This window comes from Nicotiana tomentosiformis, chromosome 7 (genome assembly GCF_000390325.3).
Source record: "Nicotiana tomentosiformis chromosome 7, ASM39032v3, whole genome shotgun sequence".
Taxonomy (NCBI): domain Eukaryota; kingdom Viridiplantae; phylum Streptophyta; class Magnoliopsida; order Solanales; family Solanaceae; genus Nicotiana; species Nicotiana tomentosiformis.
Genome location: NC_090818.1, coordinates 19,117,793 through 19,137,629, shown reverse-complemented (window position 1 = coordinate 19,137,629; position 19,837 = coordinate 19,117,793). Strand labels below are relative to the sequence as shown.

The 19,837-nt window shown below is 38.4% G+C and overlaps 2 protein-coding genes and 1 non-coding gene across 3 annotated transcripts; 1 reads left to right on the top strand and 2 right to left on the bottom strand.

Moving 5' to 3' along the window:
- Nucleotides 1-1,319: 1,319 nt before the first annotated feature.
- Nucleotides 1,320-1,426, bottom strand: LOC117273673 (small nucleolar RNA R71). The gene has a single exon (XR_004503679.1). It is a non-coding gene; the product is annotated as a small nucleolar RNA R71 (small nucleolar RNA).
- A 742-nt stretch (nt 1,427-2,168) lies between these two features.
- Nucleotides 2,169-3,746, top strand: LOC138895313 (uncharacterized). The gene is made up of 2 exons (XM_070179992.1): nt 2,169-2,297; nt 2,397-3,746. The coding sequence occupies exons 1-2, from the start codon at nt 2,169-2,171 to the stop codon at nt 3,744-3,746; spliced, it is 1,479 nt and encodes a 492-aa protein (XP_070036093.1).
- A 12,667-nt stretch (nt 3,747-16,413) lies between these two features.
- On the bottom strand, nt 16,414-18,610 carry LOC104114054 (xyloglucan endotransglucosylase protein 6). The gene is made up of 4 exons (XM_009624399.4): nt 18,264-18,610; nt 18,068-18,168; nt 17,363-17,556; nt 16,414-17,040 (listed from the first exon to the last, which is right to left on the bottom strand). Exons 1-4 carry the CDS (start codon nt 18,430-18,432, stop codon nt 16,608-16,610), a joined length of 897 nt encoding a protein of 298 aa, XP_009622694.1. The 5' UTR covers nt 18,433-18,610; the 3' UTR covers nt 16,414-16,607.
- Nucleotides 18,611-19,837: the final 1,227 nt, after the last annotated feature.

Here is a 19,837-nt window from a genome sequence, read left to right as displayed (position 1 = left end):
GGAAGTTAAGAGATTAATTACTTGAATTTAAAGGAGGGGTTAGAAATAACGAAGCTTTGGTGGGATGATTCTGAGTTGCATAAATTGTTAGCTAAAGTAGTTCGAGAGAATACTTCGAGTAAATTATCGTAATTGATCAAAAGGTAATTACGGTAGCCCGGAACTCATAATCCTCATAGAGTATTACTGCGAGATTATAGCTAAAGAGTTGAGAATTAATCTGGCAATTGGGGAAATCAATAGACCTAGATCCTTTTACCCTTGAATTCAATTTTAGTCTTGATTATTGCTAATTTTATTGCCATTTTTCCTTGGCTAAATAAATTCCACTGATTATTCATAAAACTATTGCATCTGGAAGTTGTCTGAGCTTATCATTAGCATTATTTAAGGTTGTAGTAAATAGGTTAGTTCCCTGTGGGATTCGACTCCGGACTTGAACCGAGTTATATTTGCAGCGACCGCTTAGTCCATCTTACAAGACATAGTTGGGCGTGATCAGAGCCTTTTAAGGTGGAATGTATATAATTTGTAAGTAATCCTTGTTCAGAGCAGGTAATATATAAAATTAGAAGGAAAAAATCCCTTCCTTCTATTTTCATCGACCAAGCCCGTTTGTTTTTGCAAGGGGAGTGGTTGTCATTAATTTGAATTTGAACAAAAACCCAAATACCTTTTTCATAACAAGAAAAAATGGCCCGAATAGTTTAATACACAATTTTCTTTCTGGGTTTATCTCTCTGTCGAGAATGAAAATAAAAGAATAGTTTGAAGGACTTTCAGACCCCGAGAAAGCATTCAGGGCATTAAATCGAGCCAACAAGAAGAACAAACAGTTACAACAAAAACACACACTTGAAATTGAAATGGACAACGTGGACGATGTCAACGAAAACAATCGGAATAATCGGGTTGACCCAAACAATGGAGTGGTGGCACCTCTTGTGCCAGAAGCTGCTCTATAGGATTGGACACAACCAACTGCTGATAACTTAGCCACCGCCATTGATGTACCTCAGATACAAGCGGAGACATTCCAGATCACCAACAACATGCTGCATCTATTGCAAAATAAGGGACTGTTCTCTGGGTCATACATTGAAGACCCACAACAACATCTGTAGAACTCCCTATCAATATGTGTGACCCAAATACAGCCGAATGTGACTCCTGAAGCCATCAAGCTATTACTGTTTCCATTCTCTGTGACTGGAGAGGCTCAAACTTGGTTGAATTCACTCCCAATAAACTCCATTGCCACTTGGGAAGAATTAGTCAAACAGTTCTTAAACAAGTTTTATCCTCCCAACAAGACTGCAAGGCAGATTGATGAGATATTACAGTTCAGGCAAAAACCAAGTGAGTCCTTGCAAGAAACCTGGGAGAGGTTCAAGGGTATGCTAGTGAAGTGTCCACACCATGGCATTCCAGATCAGATGCTGGGACAGAGATTCTACATGGGTTTAGCAAATAGTTTGAAGGCTAATGTAGACGCTTCAGCTGGGGGTGCATTTTTTAGCAAGACATTCACAGAGTGCAAGATTCTTCTTGACAAGATGGCTCAAAATTCAGGCTCGATGGCTAGAGGTACGACACTTACACCAATAGTGCATTTTGTTGCTCTTGATCCAAATAATTCCCATGCAGAGAACATAGCCACTCTCATGACTCAAATGAGCATACTGACAAAGAAAATTGATGAGATGGGTACAAAGCAAGTGCATATTGTTGATACAACGAATGGAGGATTGTGCACTCCTTGCATAAACCAGTCATATGTGTGCTCGTGGAGTGGAGAGAATGACAATCAGGGCTTCAGAGAAGACATGAATTATGTCAATAATTTTGGAGGTTAGAGGCAAGGTGGGCAATAATGGGGACCAGCACCAAACCAGCAGTACATACCCAACCTGCCACAACACAACCCCAATTCTGGAGGCGCACGACCACAAGGTCAAGTTGTGCCTTATCAAAGGCAGCAGGGCTATAATCAGCAGCACCAGCAATAGTTGGCCTTTCAACCACCCCATCAACAACAGGACAACAATATAGTAGAAGTCAGGGGTATGCTGCAACAACTCATTGGAACAAATGGTAAGATACAAGAAAAGTTAGGAGCACATGATTCAGCAATCAAAGGCATTGAAACTCAACTATGACAGCTGTCTATGGCCTTGAACCATCACCACCAAGGAATATTGCCTATAGATACAAATATTAACCCAAAGGAACAGAACCCAAATCAGCTAATGACAGTGAGTCTCAGGAATGGAAGAGATTTAGACAGAGAGCAAGAAGTTGCTTAATTTAGGAGAGAGACTACGCCAACTACTCTAGTTACATTAGAGGCAGATGAGTCATCAGATCTCACCGAGGTTGTAATTGAATAAGCACAGGTTGACAAGGGTAAGGAGAAGGACGGTGAACAAGTCTCAGAACAGGTGGCACCTCTTGTGCCAGAAGCTTCCAACAAAGAAAAGACATCAAGTAATGGACAGAGATTGATTCCTGCACCATTCCCTCAGAGATTGGCAAAACAAAAGAAAGATGATCAATATAGGAAATTCATGGAAACACTTCAACAAATTCAATTGAATATTCCACTGATGGATGCTTTGAGGGAAATGCCAGGGTATGCAAAAATGATGAAAGACCTGATGTCGCAGAAATTTGACTTCCAGGGCCTATCTACTGTAACTCTGACACAGACCTGTAGCGCGGTAGTGACAAGACTTATGGCCCAAAAGGTGTCTGATCCAGGTAGCTTCACTATCCCATGCACCATTGGGAGTTATGTTGTTGCTAAAGCATTGTGTGACTTGGGAGCCAGTATAAACTTGATGCCCTTGGAAATCTATACGAAACTGGGCATTGGCAGAGCTAGACCGACCTCAATGTTGCTGCAACTGGCTGATCGCACAGTCAAAAGACCAACAGGAATTCTTGATGATGTGCTTGTGCAAGTGGGGAAATTTGTATTTCCTGCAGACTTTGTTATTCTTGATTGTCAGGTGGATGAAGAGATACCCATCATTATAGGGAGGCCATTCTTAGCCACTGGGAGATCATTAATTGATTGTGAGACTGGAGAGTTGAAAATGAGGTTGAATAATGAAGAAATAATATTCAACGTTCAACAATCCATGAGGAGACCCAGTGAATTTGCAAATTGCTCACTAGTGGAGGCCGTAGATGTGATACTGCAAGAAGAGGATGAGACCCTTAATGTCAAGGATCCACTAGAAGCCTACTTGATGAATTTGGAAGAGATGGACGGTGAAGGGTTGGCAGAGTGGGTCATGGCTCTCGAAGGTCAAGGATTCTGGAAAAGGGAACCTCAGTTCGAGCCCCTACGCTTAGAAGAGAGAGCAACACCACCTGCAAAACCATCAATAGAGGAGCCGCCACAGCTGGACCTGAAACCGCTTCTAGCCCACCTCAGGTACGCTTTCTTGGGGCCTAATTCTACTTTGCCTATTATTATATCATCTGGTTTGCTAGCTGTGCAGGTAGAGCAACTATTGAAGGTATTGCAAGAATGTAAGACTGTCATTGGTTGGACCATGGCAGACATAAAGGGTATCAGCCCAACCTTTTGCATACACAAGATTCTTCTAGAAGAGGGGCACAAACCTTCCAGGGAACATCAACGACGTCTGAACCCAAATATGAAGGAAGTAGTAAAGAAGGAAGTGATCAAGTGGCTGGATGCGGGTATCATATTCCCCATCTCTGACAGCCACTAGGTCAGTCTTGTCTAATGTGTGCCGAAAAAGGGAGAAATGACGGTCGTACAAAATGAGAATAATGAGTTGATCTCGACTCGTACAGTCACGGGGTAGCGAATTTGCATGGACTATCGGAAACTGAACATAGCCACTCGAAAGGACCATTTCCCATTACCTTTCATTGACAAAATGTTGGACAGGTTAGCTAGGCAGTCCCACTTCTGTTTCTTGGATGGATATTCGGGGTATAACCAGATCTCAATAGCCCCGAAAAACAGAGAGAAAACATCCTTCACTTGTCCATATGGCATCTTTGCCTTTCGGAGAATGCCCTTTGGACTTTGCAATGCACCGGCTACATTCCAGCGGTGCATGTTAGCCATTTTCACTGACATGGTGGAGGATATTATGGAAGTGTTTATGGATTATTTCTCCGTGGTGGGGGATTCATTCGAAGATTGTCTTCACAATTTAAGAAGAGTGCTCAAAAGATGTGTGGAGATAAATTTGGTGCTAAATTGGGAAAAGTGCCATTTTATGGTACAAGAAGGAATAGTTTTAGGGCATCGAGTGTCCAGTAAGGGAATTGAGGTCGACCATGCTAAAGTTGATGTGATTGAGAAATTGCCACCGCCCACTTCGGTCAAAGCAGTGAGAAGTTTCCTAGGGCACGCCGGGTTCTACAGGCGATTCATAAAAGATTTTTCCAAAATTGCTAACCCTTTATGTAAACTTCTTGAAAAGGATCAGCCCTTTGTGTTTTCTAATGATTGCAGGTTGACATTTGAGGAGCTGAAGAAGAGACTGATAACTGTACCCATCATTGTTGCACCCAACTGGGAGCAACCATTCGAGCTCATGTGTGACGCCAGTGATTATGCTATAGGAGCAGTCTTGGGGCAGCAAAAAGACAAGATAATACACCTGATTTACTATGCAAGCAGGACGTTCAGCGGTGCACAGCTCAATTACACTGTAACGGAAAAGGAAATGCTAGTTGTAGTGTTTGCCTTCGACAAATTCAGGTCGTACTTAATTGGTTCAAAAGTTATTGTTTATACTGACCATGCAGCAATTAGGTACTTGATATCAAAGAAGGAGTCAAAGCCACGCTTGATTCGCTAGGTTCTTTGGCTATAAGAATTCGATCTGGAAATTTGTGACAGAAAGGGGACAGACAATCAAGTGGCATACCACCTCTCAAGATTGGAAGGAGATGAAAGAGAATGGAGGTTAAAGACATAATAGAGACATTCCTGGATGAACAGTTACTTGCTGTGACAATGGAGGAAATGCCCTGGTATGCTGATATTGCTAACTATTTAGCAAGCGGTATTGTACCTTATGAACTCTCCTTAATTCAAAAGAAAAAGTTCTTCCGCGACTGTCGAGCCTTTTATTGGGACGTACCTCTATTGTTTAAAATATGTGTAGATAACATGATCCAGAGGTGTATCCCCGAGAAAGATCAACCTTCTGTTTTGCAGGCTTGCCATGCTTCACCATAGGGTGGACACTTTGGAGGAATTTGGACAGCAGCAAAAGTGTTGGAATCGGGATTGTATTGGCCTACTCTGTTCAAGGATGCCCATGCTTGGGTCAAAAGTTGCGATGAATGCCAAAGGACAGGCAACATATCTCGCCGTCACGAGATGTCGATGACAACAATTCAAGAGGTGGAGGTTTTTGACATGTGGGGGATCGACTTTATGGGGCCGTTCGTCAGCTCGCATGGTAACAAATATATATTGGTAGCGGTTGACTATGTCTCCAAGTGGGTCGAAGAAGTGGCTCTCCCAACCAATGATGCAAAAGGGGTAACAAGTTTCCTAAAGAAAAACATCTTCACACGTTTTGGCACCCTGAGAGCTATAATCAGTGATGGTGGAACCCATTTTTGCAATAGAGCATTCGCACGTCTATTGGAAAAGTATGGAGTATGCCATAAAGTAACCACACCGTACCACCCACAGACGAGCGGGCAAGTTGAAGTGTCCAATAGAGAAATTAAAAGTGTCCTGAAAAAGACAGTGAATGCAACAAGGACCGATTGGGTGAAAAAGCTGGATGATGCATTATGGGCATACCGCACAGCATTCAAAACTCCAATTGGTATGTCACCGTACAAGTTGGTGTTTGGAAAGGCATGCCACCTTCTGGTAGAGCTCGAACATAAAGCACTTTGGGCATTGCGGCAGCCGAATCTGGATATAGAAACCACAGGCACCAGCAGAGTCACTGAGTTACATGAGCTCGAGGAATTCAGGTTCCATGCTTTTGAAAATGCCAGATTATACAAAGAAAAGATGAAAATGATCCATGATAAGCACATCTTAGATCAGAACTTCAAACTCGGAGATCTAGTATTGTTATACAACTCGAGATTAAGGTTGTTTTCGGGTAAGTTGAAGTCCAGATGGTCAGGACCCTTCAGAGTGGTGCAAGTGTTCTCAACCGGAGCTGTGTAGATTGAATCCGAAGATGGGACAAACAAGTTCACGGTAAATGGGCAAAGGTTGAAACATTACCTTGGAATGGTCGAAGAGAAAGGGGATAGAGTGGTGATAACTTTGGAAGAGCCCCAGTACACGAACGAGGAGTGATAATGAAAGCCTGCGTCGTGCTGCGACGTTAAATCATGTGCTTCCTAGGAGGCAACCCATGGTTTGTTGTAAATCGTCGTGCCGCTACGTTAACTTAAGCGCTTTTTGGGAGGCAACCCATTATTTTTCTTAATTTGTTTGTTACAATTGATTTTGAACGACTTTGACTAACCTACTAGTGTGCAGGGCAAAGATCATGCGCATCGGAAGGATTCGGGGGTCAAAATTAACCCAAGACTAGGTAAAAAAATGCGGCAAACACAAAATAGGCTAGAGACGGAGATCCGCGGCCGCGGATTGGGCCGCAGATTGGACCGCGAATTTAGGCCTGTGTTCTGCCCCCCGTCCGCGGCCACGGATTGGACCGTGAATTGGGCCGTGGATTTTGGGACACCCTCTGCCCAGAATCCGCGGATTGGGGCGCGGAAGCCCGGGCTTGTCCAGGTAAGTTTTTTTATTTTAATCCCCCACCCTCTTCTTTTCCTTAACCCAAACCCTTACTTCCCCCACTTCTCTTCTTCCCTTCCTAACTCTAAGAACCCAAACCCCTCACTCCCCCCCCCCCACTTCTCTTCTTCCTTCCCTAACCTCAAGAACCCAAACCCTTCCTTTCCCCCATATTTTTCTTTTAACACAAGACTCTTCTCCACTCAACCGATCTCGAACCTCCGTTCTTCTCAAGATCTCCAAGTAAAATGCAACCTTCAAGGAAGAGACGCGCTACCGGGGCCTCATCAAGTGGTCATGGAGGCTCATCTCGAGGATGGGCACAGACCAGTGCAGCTCAGTTTGATCGTACCAGGTTTGTCTCCAGAGCTGCCCAAGACCGTTTCAGTTTGAAGGCCACTAAAAAACCTGTACTGGAAAGGGGTATTGACAGGGCGTCCCTCCAGGATGAATGCCCTAATATGTATCGGGAGTTGATCAGGCGCAGATTGGACAACTTTTTCGAAGAGCTAGAGGAGGGTAACTTGATGCTTGTTCGGAAGTTCTATGCCAACTACCCCGAATATGAGGATAGAATATGCACTGTGCGACACACTAGGGTGGATGCCTCGTTAGAAGCCATCAGGAGAGTGTATCGATTGCCTGAATTCAATGGGGAGGAAGATTTCTATGATACTTACAGGAGAGAACCCATCACATGGAACGGGTTTTTCAGAACTATCTGTGCACCAAACAAAGAGGTAGTGTGGGTTGTGCCGGGATCAAAGCTACACTCTTCCTCACTCACTTTTGAAGGAAAATGCTGGTTGTACATCATCAACAGTCGCTTACTGCCATCCCATAACACCACAGAGGTAAATGGTCCAAGAGCAGCCTTGATATGGTGCTTTGTGAATGGCCAGGACTTCGATGTGGCCAAGGTTCTTCAGTCTGAGATGTTCGTCCGTTCAGCACAGAAGAGGTATGGGTTCTTTTTCCCCTCTCTGATCACTAGATTGTGTCGGGCAGCAAGGGTGCCTGAGAACCTAAATGCGGATGGTATGGTAAAGAAAGAAGCAAAGTTTTGGGCAGACAAAGTGACCATCGGGAAAGACCCGGTGGCACTAGGAGCAGCTCATAGTGACGATTGTAATGTGTCGAAAGAGGGCGACGAAAGGCAGGAGGAGGTTGAACCTGCCTCACCCCTACAGGAACAAGCTGCAGTGACTGAACGATCATCCCAGGTTAGACGGAGCACGCGAATGGTAGCCCTAGAACAAGACATGGCAAGACTACGCACTTCCGTCATAGAATTGGGGACCAGAGTTGATGCTCTGGCAACCCAAAATGCGAAGTCAGAAAAGAAAATCATGGGCTGGCTGCGTACGTTGGGGAGAGCATATCATCTCGACCCTGGAACTGTCTCCGATCAAGACTGATCCACTAGGGAAGTTCCTTTACCTCACATTACATTACTTTGTATGACATGGGGACATGTCATCTTTTTAAGTGTGGGGTAGGGGATACTTTGTTGTATGTAGATAGTTTCGTACTTTAATTGTATAAATCAATTTCGACTTGGTCCAACGATAGATATCATTCGACGGGTTTCTTGAGGGACTAAAGTCAAAAGAAAAAAAAAAGATTTTCTTTTGTAGTAGTGTATCAATTCCCCCTTAGTTTTTCTTCAAACCACGGTTCTTTTCCAAAGGTTTTGTTTGAACTGTGTGTAGTTAGCTTCTTTTTTTTTTTTTTAGTTAGGAACTTATGGGCTATGGGCAGAATTAAAATAGGAAGCCTTGTTCGATTTCGTAATGCCTTGAATATAGCGGTTACTTTAGTGTGACGCTTAGGCTCATTTGTTAACTCTTGTAAGAAGGCCTTAAAATGTATGTTCTTAATTTGGCTGAAATACCCTGATCTGAGTGTTTGATGATCTAATCTGGAATGAGTCATGTGCCATGTGTGTGGGAGGATTGTTATATTCTGTGCACGATATTTAACTCCTAGAACTTGCCCTGTGTGTCTGCAAAGCGAAATGGTAGTCTTGTTTAGTCTGGGAAGTGATATAGGCATTTCTTTGTTGAACCATATATATACATACTCCACCCACCTATTTGTTATGTACCATAGTTAACCCCATTGAGCCTGTAATCCTGTTTCCTTGGCAACCACATTACAAGCCCTATCCCTTATTTGAATTGACCATCTGTTTGAATCCTTTACCTCTCGTAAGCATTGGAAATATTATGAATTTACAAAGGATAAAGTGTGGGGTAGCTGATGGAGCTTTTGAGTGGAACTAGGAAATAAGGAGAAAGGTAAATCTTGTTGGAAAAGGCCACTTGGAAAAAAAAAAGAGGAACATTGTTAATAGTGTATCATGTTGATTGGTAATAAATCTTTGGTGGCTTTTAAGGTGATTGTGCTCAAAGAAGAAGTGTGGGGTGGTATATGTGGTGTTAAAAAGAAAATGAAAATATTGGTTTAACTTAGGTGTGGACTTGATTATAAAATAAATGTATTAAAGTGCTTAGGGAGGTATAGTCACTATTATATATCCGAATATATCCTACCCAACCTACAACCTACATTACATCCAAATAAAGTCCTACTTGATCCTAGACTGAGTGAGCTCAATTAGTAGAGTCGTACACTACGGGAAAGCCTATAGTGCGTTTTCTGTGGCACAAGAATGTCATTTCTGAGGGTGAGTGAATTCTGTTCCTTTTAAAGTTCCTCAGTGTGTGTGAATTTTAGTTATTGTGAAATGAGTCTCTTTTGTTGTGAGCGGGCACTTGATTCATGAAGGAGAGGTAAGTCTAGACCTTTGATATAGAGTAAGTAAGCCAGTTAGGAACATTGCGTGGCTAGAGGGAGTCAACTCTTGAGGTGTAGATGTTGCACTAATGTACTCAATTTATGTGAAATATTCTTGGTGTGACGAGTAGGGAAGTCTCTCAGTGAAGCCTCTTAGAGTGTGGTTTGATTGCTTGGGGACGAGCAATGGTTTAAGTATGGGGTGTTGATAGTAGGCTATATTCATGCAATTTAGACACTACTTACACTCTAATTTAGCCGCACTTTATTGATAATTGAATGCTAAAAGATAACAAAATGCTCTAATTAAGAATATGATACTTTGCAGGAGCTACTCCGAGCTAGGAGGGAGCTAACGAGTATTTTAGAGTCAACATGGAATTTAAAAGGGCAATCGAAGGTTAGCCCGGTCGAAAAGGAGCGAGAAAAGCAAGCGAAACGACCAAAACAGGTGCGCGGCCGCGGAGTGGGTCGCGAACTAGTCCGCGAACTCAAGGCAGTGAGGCAGTCCAAATCCGCGGTCGAATCAGCGGCCGCGGGCGGGCGGACAAAAACCAAACACGCAGGGTTAATTATGTAATTTCTTAGGTGACTAACCTAAACCTATATGAAACCTAAACTCGCCCAGAAGTGAGGGAGAGCTGTTTTTTAGAAGATTTTAGAGGAAAGAACGAGGGGGAGAAGACGGATAAATTCCTAAGAGTTCCATCTTTTTCTTGATACTTCTATTTGTTGATTATGAATTATTTTAGTGATTTATTTTCCATTAGCATGAGTAGCTAAATCTATTATCTAGGGTTGATGGAACCAATTATTGGATGAAGTCTTGACTCTATTTTATTATAATTGAGCCGTGTTTGTTCTATGATTGTTCAATTACGTATTGTATCGTGGTTAATTGAAAGGGCCCTCGATTAATCGTGTCTATTCACCTTGTGTTGCTTGAGAAAGAACACTTGGTTAGATTGTTGTTAAACAACACCACTTTGGGGGAAGTTAAGAGATTAATTACTTGAATTTAAAAGTGGAGTTAGAAATAACGAAGCTTTGGTGGGATGATTCTGAGTTGCATAAATTGTTAACTAGAGTAGTTCGAGAGAATGCTTCTAGTAAATTATTGTAATTGATCGAAAGGTAATTACGGTAGCTCGGAACTCTTAATCCTCATAGAGTATTACTGCGAGATTATAGCTAAAGAGTTGAGAATTAATCCGGCAATTAGAAAAATCAATAGCCCTAGATCCTTTTACCCTTGAATTCAATTTTAGTCTTGATTATTGCTAATTTTATTGTCATTTTTCCTTGGCTAAATAAATTCCACTGATTATTCATAAAACTATTGCATCTGGAAGTTGTCTGAGCTTATCATTAGCATTATTTAAGGTTGTAGTAAATAGGTTAGTTCCTTGTGGGATTCGACTCCAGACTTGAACCGGGTTATATTTGCAGCGATCGTTTAGTCCTTCTTACAAGGCATAGTTGGGCGTGATCAGAGCCTTTTAAGGTGGAATGTATATAATTTGTAAGTAGTCCTTATTTAGAGTAGGTAATATACAAAAGAACAATTAACTAGACTAGCAACCCGTATTAATACTAAACTAAAAATAGCCACATTCTCTTTCTTTTTTTTTTGCCTAAGGGCTAATATATAAATAAAATCCCAAAAATGGGTCCAATGCTTACAAGATGTCCAAACCAAAAACCAAAATAGAAGTTGCATGAAGCTACTAGCTATTAAAAAAGATAGAAAAGCTAAAATCTAATGAACTAACTATTACAACATGATAAGTTGAATGCTTCCTTCTCCTATTAGTGTATGTGAATCCAATTGTCATTGGAAAATACCAAGCAGCACCTATCAAGCTCTCACCAGGCGCCAGGGTATATTGTCCATAGTCTAAAATGAATTCCAAACATTTCCACCACAGAGTTGAAGTCCGCATCATCCTCCAAATGTCGCTACTATATGATCTCCATATGCAGTGGATTGATTTTGTTCAAGTAGTAATCATGTGCTCACTCATCAAGATTAATGTGTAGAAGAAGAGCCTGGGTTTAGGCAGGGCAAAAGCCAGGCTTGAGCTGGCTTTAGGCAGGCTTTACAAGACAAAGGCCAGGCTTGCGCTGGCTTTAGGCAGGCTTTGCAAGGCAAAAGCCATTAGGATTTTTTAGTTAGTTGGCTACAAAAAGTAAAGTATGAGAATAAATGTTTAAATCGGGTAGTTAAAAGAGAAGATCCCTAGCCATTGCAAAGAGGAGGAAGAAGCTTAATGGAGGAAAGTATAAGAGACTACGAAAAGCCTTTTTTTTTTTGCCAGTGTAATGGGTCTTTGCGCAATTGAGAGACGAGGGGTTGGGATATGTGGGTGGTTGAAGATCCGATCCATCTTCTTCTCTTCTTCTTTTTTGAGATTTTCCTCTTCTTTTTTCTCCCAAATCTGTAATTGATGAGAGTCTAGACAATGTTAGTGTATAATCACTAGAAACTCCATGTATAATAAGTTTATCCTCAGTATATAATATTATATACTTATTACATATTAATTATACGCAAATTATACAATGTATAGATAGACTTTTAAGATGTATAATCACTGGATATTGGTCGTATAATGTTTATACATTGATTACACTTTATACATTGATTTTGGTTTTCGAATAATAAATTTAGTAAAAATAAAAAAGATATTTCTCCAGCGAGTTTGTTATCTTCTTTTTTCATTTGAATGTATGGTTTTCTCGTGGAATTTACTTGTTGTAGTGTGATTATAAGAATAAATATCATAGTAATTAGTAAACTCAAAATATATTAATTTATGGGTTTGTGGCAGGGGTGCGAATTATGTTAGTCAAGTTGTGATTTTTTTTAACCTAAATCATGATTGGTTTTAATTTCATTTTGATAGATTGTTCAAATTGCTGGTTTTCTATGAAAAAATTGAAGAAGAATGTTTTTCGCCCATTATTTTGGGTTTCTGGTCCGGCTAGGAAAGTTTAGGTTTACTGTAAGCAAAAGTTTAGGGCTAGGAGGTGTAAGGAACAATAATTGGCAGGCTATTTCTGTTTTTTTCTCTATACAAAATTAGAAGGAAAAAATCCCTTCTTTCTATTTTCATCGACCAAGCCCGTTTGTGTTTGCAAGTGGAGTGGTTGTCATTAATTTGAATTTGAACAAAAACCCAAATACCTTTGCCATAACAAGAAAAAATGGCCCGAATAGTTTAATACACAATTTTCTTTGTGGGTTTATCTTTCTGTCAAGAATGAAAATGAAAGAATAGCTTGTTCACATAGCCTCCCATTCGAAGTTGATAATTGATCTCGGGTGTATGAGAAGCCCATTCCACACCTTCTTTTTTGCTTTTAGGATGGTCTTTCTCTCCAAGCCCAGATTTCTAGATTTTGAATTCAGTGACATTTCTCGCAGCACTGCCAAGCAAATTATATTTCTTCACTTAAAGTTTTTTATCCATTACTGTCGCAAAAAAAAAAAAAAAAATTTTAAACAATTATGTCATTTGAACTTCAAGTAAGTTGGTTATATAAATAAAAAGAAAATGGCAAGTAACTGTTAATGTTAAATTCCATAAACATCAGGCTCATACCTTCACTTAAGTTTTTTATCCATCACTATCGCAAAAAATAATAATAATAATAATTAAAAATAAAAAAAAACAATTATGTCATTTGAACTTCAAGTAAGTATTACAGTAACTGTTAATGTTAAATTCCATAAACATCAGGCTCACACTACATCTATTTAAAAGTCAGTAACATTACCTTCTTGGATATAAGAGATTTTTCATTTTTAAAGATGGATAATAATTTCCGACATGAACAGGAAATATCTATTTAAGAATTTTGGTGGCAAATGAGATATTGGATAGGAACAAACTAAAAAGAAAAAAAGACAAAAACTTTTTTCAACTTTTACGATAGAAACCAGAAGGCATTATTTACCTTTCAAACTTGGACAATTCAGACAAATAAGTAGAAATTATATCCCCCTTTCTTTCACTTCGAATTATCTCCACAAATCAAACCCCTAAATATAATTCAAAGGGTCCCCATTTCTATTGTTTTGTTCTGAAATTGAACTGTCATCAGCTATTTTCAATTTCCTTTTAGATTGAACCATGATTTTAATGTGGTCCAAATGAGAAACTTTTTGGTGAAGATAACAGTCTTGGCTTCTCCTTTGGTTGATTGGTCACCCCCTACCCCTAGCCTCTTTTGTCACTATAAAAATCTAGGGGTCCACAGTAAAGGTTTAGGTAAGTCAATAATTGGTGTCACTACAACGTACACAATATTATCTCACACCGTGTGTGTGGAGAGGGTTGTGTATACGCAGACCTTACCCCTACTTTGTGAGAATAGAGAGGTTGTTTCTAATATACCATCGGCTCAGAAAAATATAAGCACCACATTAATAAAAATATAGACAAACAGGGACAGTAACAAAAACCTATATAAAAACAGAATAAAAACACCCGATTAAATTAGTGTCATCAAAGCACAAATTCAAAAGCATTGGATTGTCCCATTCCCCAAACCCAAAGGCTTAGATTCTTTTTCATTTCAATGGCCCACTCTTTAAATTAATTGAAAGGCGCTGCTCCCACAATTTAATCATGCTGCTTTTAATTGATAACACCACAGTCATAATAAATATTTCTCTGTATCCAGCTGTTTCTCTTTATCTTTTTTTTTACTTCTATTTTAATAGAATTAAACTGATGGTCTTTAACATAATTCGATATAGAAAGATTAAGATAACAGGAAAAAATGAAAAGATGTTGTTCTTAACATAATGATTAATTGACCTCTCGTGGTCCTATGTATAATTCGATGTAGGAAGATTATTATGAGCACAGTTGTATCACACTTATACACAGTGTATGTCTGAATATTAATACTCCGTAAAGTAGGTGGTAAAGTGATAATTATATTCCCAATGCAAAACTAGGTTATTGAAATTTAGGTAAGAAACTATGGAAACTTTGTAGTCAACTTGTGGATAAATATATTTATGGAGCCTTTGAGCGGTATCTTCGTCCGACCTATATATTATCGGTTTAAATCATAGAATCAGCCACTAATATTTTTATTAGGGTAAGTTGTCTATATCATACCCATTAAGATGCGGTCCTTCCCCGAACTCTGTGTGAACACAAAATACTTTGTGCACTGAACTGACTTTTTTTATCCAAATAGAGTCTAATAGACTTCGTTTTGGCGTTGAATTATTGAAGCATATATAGGCATGAGAATCAGGAGATTAAAACTATTACCACTTAATTATCAACCTATCCCAATTACTATTATTAAGAAATAAGAAAGGAAAAAAGTAAATGCCCCAGTAGGTTTACGAGATTAACAAGTCTTGTGATTTGATTCCCTTTTTTCTTTTCCTTTGTTAGTTAAAAGAAGCTTTGTGGTTCAATAATTCAAAGTTAATTATTCAATATGAATGTTCAATTGATGTAATCTGCAACAGCCACATTAAATGCATCTTTCATTTGATCTAGCTAATGCTCCTATAATAATTGTTTTTCCACTACTGCTTTGATACCTTCATGATATCTACAACTTTAACAACTATTTATTATGATTAATGTGATAATGATGGATCTTATATTGATTGAGAAAAGCTATTCTCCAGATTAATAATAATCACTTGTGATAAATTAAAGTATTGGTGTTCAAGTTGATTCTGGAATGGTGTTGCAAGAATACATAGTTAAACAACTTTATGTATAGAAGAAGAAATGTAGGATTGGATTTCGAAATTTTATGGCCATTCCACGAACCTTGGCTGCAAACCACCTATTTATTCGAATTTCAGAGCAATTTTTCTACCACTCTATCTAGTCGCGCATGTAACATGTAAATGATAGAGAATTAATAAGAATGCAAATTCACATTTAAAATTTTGATTTGATCGATATTTTCATCGTCGAAATAACATTTAAATAAGAATTTATACTTCAAATAATAAAAACGGGACCAATTGACAATCATAATAGCCTCTAGTCCAGGCACAAACATATAAGACAAATAATATAGTAACATTGGGACGGATGTAGCCTACTAATTGTGGGTTCATCCGAACTTATAACTTTCAACACGAAGTATATATATTATATATATGAATGAAAAAACCTACTAAAACTCTTAAAAGTTGAATTCATTAAAATTAAATGTTGCCTCTAACTATTATGTAATTCACAAATGCTACCAACTAATTCAATTAAGGTGTAGTCACGATTATTGATTCATCGACACTACTATTTTGTTCTACTAATAGGGTACTCCAACACTGAAGTGACCACCTATTAGGCAACCATCTTAATCCTGTAAAAGAATCTTAGGCCCACTCAGATAATAATAATAATGGACCCAGATTTCTTATCCCTTCTTTTTCTTGTACCTCGTGGGCCAAGATGCAGCCCGTGAATTAATAGCGGGACCCACTAGAAACTATAGAATTATAAAATTACCAAATTATGCACAATGTTCACATGGAAATGACAGCATGGAAATAAACAGTATTTTAATCCTATACAGTTACGAAGTTGGCAATTTTCAAGGTTGTTCAAATATAAATATGAAAACAAATCACGATAAAAGAGGTTCAATATGTATTATATATAACATAATATTTTTTTATGTACGTATACATTGCAATTTTATGACCGAGCTTAGATATATTTGATTTTGATTAGGTTTCCGTACACCTGGACCATATCAATAATAGAGGAGCAATAGTTGGTGATTTGATTCATCCTTAATCAATATTAGTGGAGTAATAAATAATACTTTGGCCAAGTATAGAATGCAAATGAAAAACACTCCATTAAAAGGCATAAACATTAAACAAAGAAATGAAATTTTTTACATACTAAAAGTAGGTGACCAAAACTATGTAACAACATGGAGTTCATGTCTTTTCTTTTTCTTCCCCCCTTTTTTTAAATCTTTTATACAATGCAAAGACTGAACCCCAATTCCCAAGCAGAAATGTTGACTAGTTATGAAACTTGTGCTGGTGGTGCTGGCACTCAACCGGTGCAACAGGGAACCGAGCAGTGTCTGTGCAGTAATCATAGACCATATGGTTAGCCCTAACCCAAATCAGCTGGTGGCTCTGGTGCAGACTCAGTTCGGACATAACGGGTTCGTCCCACCAATACCTTTTCACCGCACTGCTGCTGCACCGCTTAGAATTTTCAGCAGCTGCAACAGTTGCTGGGCATTCACAGCCATCAATCTCAAATCCTCTGTAGGATGCAATAAAGGGTGCATGTGACCAATCAGTCTTAACCCTTCCACCTTGTGTAGCCCAATCATCAGCATTCCATATTGAACTGTACACACCCATGGCTTGGTCCTTGGGAAATGGTATTCCCTTGTGCTCCAAATTTGAGTGCACACGAATTGGTGTGTCGTCTACTAAAAATCTGCACAAATATTTAAAATTAACAAGTTAGTATAAACAATAGAAATTTTATATAGATCAATGATAATTATGTGTTAATAGTTTTATGTTATTTAGAGTAATAAAGAAAAGACATTCTGAAGAAAGCACGAGGACCCATTTGACATATCAAGAAAAGAGAATCTAACTCTCAATTTAGTCATTTCTTTTAGCTTTTCAATTCTTGAAAATCAGCACGTTATTTTAGCTTATACCATAGTTGGAACTTGCCTTGTCTCATTTATTTTAACAATCTTTCTAATTTAATGAGATAAAGCAATAGGAATAATAATAAGGAGACTTACACAACTCGGCGTTGGTTCCACAAGATGGAATATGAGTGGAATTCCTTGGATGGGTCGAACCAAAGGTTCAGTCGTTGCTCTCTGTTACCCACACCATTTACGTACACATTGGTCTGCACAGAGTAGGGTTCACCAGTAGTGTTACCGAGAAACTCAAAATCAAACTCATTGTGGGTTGGTCCCTCTGATGACATCTGCATATATATCACAAGTAAACAGAGTCCAAAAGATACTTATCAGCAAACACATAATTTCAATATTAAAAAGGCTAAGTAGTCAATAAAGTCAAGCCAGCTTTACTTGGTAAATACTCTAATAGCTCTTATATTTGACCAATCAAACTAACATTTACCCAATAGAAAATAATTGCACAAGAGGGGAGCAACTATCTCCTGAATATGACGAGAGGTGAAAAGGAAGTAAATGCTAGAGTTATTGAAATTTAACATGTTCACAAGGACACAATGACTGAATGTGTACTGAATCAGAAATAATATCACACTACTAATATTGTCGGCCACTGGAAATTTCACAGTTAATGGATTCAATAAAATCCACAAGTCATTTTAACATATGTTAATCTTTTAACTTTTCTCCTTCCTCAACACAATAAAAGATTGTTACAGTTCGGTGTTAGTATATATTGTGATCGGGCTAGAAACAAGAACAAAATATAACCAACGAAGGGTAAAGCAAAAGGCTTACGTAGAAAGCAGTGACAGTTCCAGCAGAGTCACCCACTACAAGCTTAATCTGAACAGTAACTTTCCCAAACATATACTTGTTCTTTGATGAAAATCCAGCACCTGAAATTACACATAAGAATATCAATGTCACATTATCAGCTTCTAATATTCTTTTAACTAAACTTAATGGACAATATTACAAATATGTCAAGTACCAGAAAGGTTGTCAAGTTTCATCCTGAGGATTTCTCCTTCATTTGTCAAATGGTCTGTCGCCCAGCTGGGCTGATATAGCTCCTCAAATCTTGAGGAGCTAACCAAACCCACCATAATTAGAGAAATACCCAAGAAAACACACTTAAATTCCATAGGAAAAGACACCATTTTTCACAAGAATTTCAAAGAAAAGAGAAAGCAGCTTAGATTAAGTGCTAAGAAGTAATCTGAAGAGGGCCAAAGGGAGTGGAGTGGCTTTTATAGCCAAACGGGTCAGGCTTAACCGAGAAGCTAGAGTGCCACGTCAACATGCAATTACGTACACATCACTGTCCACGTTGGAATCGGTCCTCAATGTGTAGGGTAAAACTCAAAATATTATAGCCGTTAGCACTTATTGGCTTAGCTGGATTAAAGCTGGTCCCATAGTAGGGAGCAACACAGTAGGTGTAGTCGCTGTTGAGAGAAGGATGGGTACATTTTATGACCAATGAAAGATGCACACATGGAATATTACAACTGGTCACTGCTACTGTACAGTTGTCATTGGCAGTAGCAGTTAAAAAGAGAGAGATCTCTTAACCTTTCAAAAAGCAAAGAATTCCTTTCGCGTGTAGTGAAAAAAGGCCACTCGCTCCTAAAATTTGGTACTTCAAGAATGAAAAATCAAGATAGGTTTATCAAAATGACCTTAATGATATCTTCGGTATGGATGCAGTGGACAAAAACTTAGAGAAGATGTGGTGGAATTGATAACACAATTGCAACCGTTAATAGTTACCTCTCAAATTTCAAATCCGTTCAAAGTTGTAGTAAGAAAATATGTTTGAGTGGTTTGCGAGCTATTACATAAGATTTACCTAATGCGGTTTACATATCTTGTCAGGTTTGTGAGTTATTGCCCAATGAACAGATTACCTAGTGCACATCCGAAAAGTACCGGCTACGAGTTTCCTTAATAATTTTTCTAAATAAAATGCATTTGAGTGGAAATAAATTTTAAATTTGGCTGCGCTGGTGTCTTGTGAAACAATTGTACAATGAGTGCTTACACTAACTCAATAATACATAATGTGTCTTCTCAATTGAGTATAATATTTTTCTAAATTATACAAAGAAAATATAAATCATACGAGTGGAAAGATATTAAACAAGATGCTACTTAAGAATAAAGTCTAATAAGATTAAATATTCAAAAAGATAAATCAAAAACATACGAAAGAAAATATATATGTAATACATTGTACCTTGCTACTCATATTCGATACAATACCTTGTGTCTTGATATTGAATATGGTGAAAATAATTTAGTTTCAATAGGAGTAGAATAATAGGTTTGGGAATTATGATTTTAAGTTTATTTACTTGTGGCTTGTAACTATTTTCATGACCAAGAAAATATTTAATATTTTATTATTTTTAAACTTAATATATAAATATATTTTTCACTTGTAAATTTATTCGGTACGGCTCGATATTTTTTCTGTTTAGTTTTGTAAAATAAAAAACCAACCCTAATTATTGGCCATAAAATCTTTTTCACTTTTTTTCGGAATCATTTTTTTTCGAAATC

Excerpts from the sequence above, each read along its gene's own strand:
- LOC138895313 (XM_070179992.1), top strand. The coding sequence starts at position 2,169 with ATGGCCTTGAACCATCACCACCAAGGAATATTGCCTATAGATACAAAT. Across the intron at positions 2,298-2,396 it reads ATTTAGACAGAGAGCAAGAA|GTTGACAAGGGTAAGGAGAA; the intron begins GTTGCTTAATTT and ends GAATAAGCACAG.
- LOC104114054 (XM_009624399.4), bottom strand. The coding sequence starts at position 18,432 with ATGGTGTCTTTTCCTATGGAATTTAAGTGTGTTTTCTTGGGTATTTCT. Across the intron at positions 18,169-18,263 it reads GAAACTTGACAACCTTTCTG|GTGCTGGATTTTCATCAAAG; the intron begins GTACTTGACATA and ends GTGTAATTTCAG. Across the intron at positions 17,041-17,362 it reads TGGAACCAACGCCGAGTTGT|ATTTTTAGTAGACGACACAC; the intron begins GTAAGTCTCCTT and ends ATATTTGTGCAG.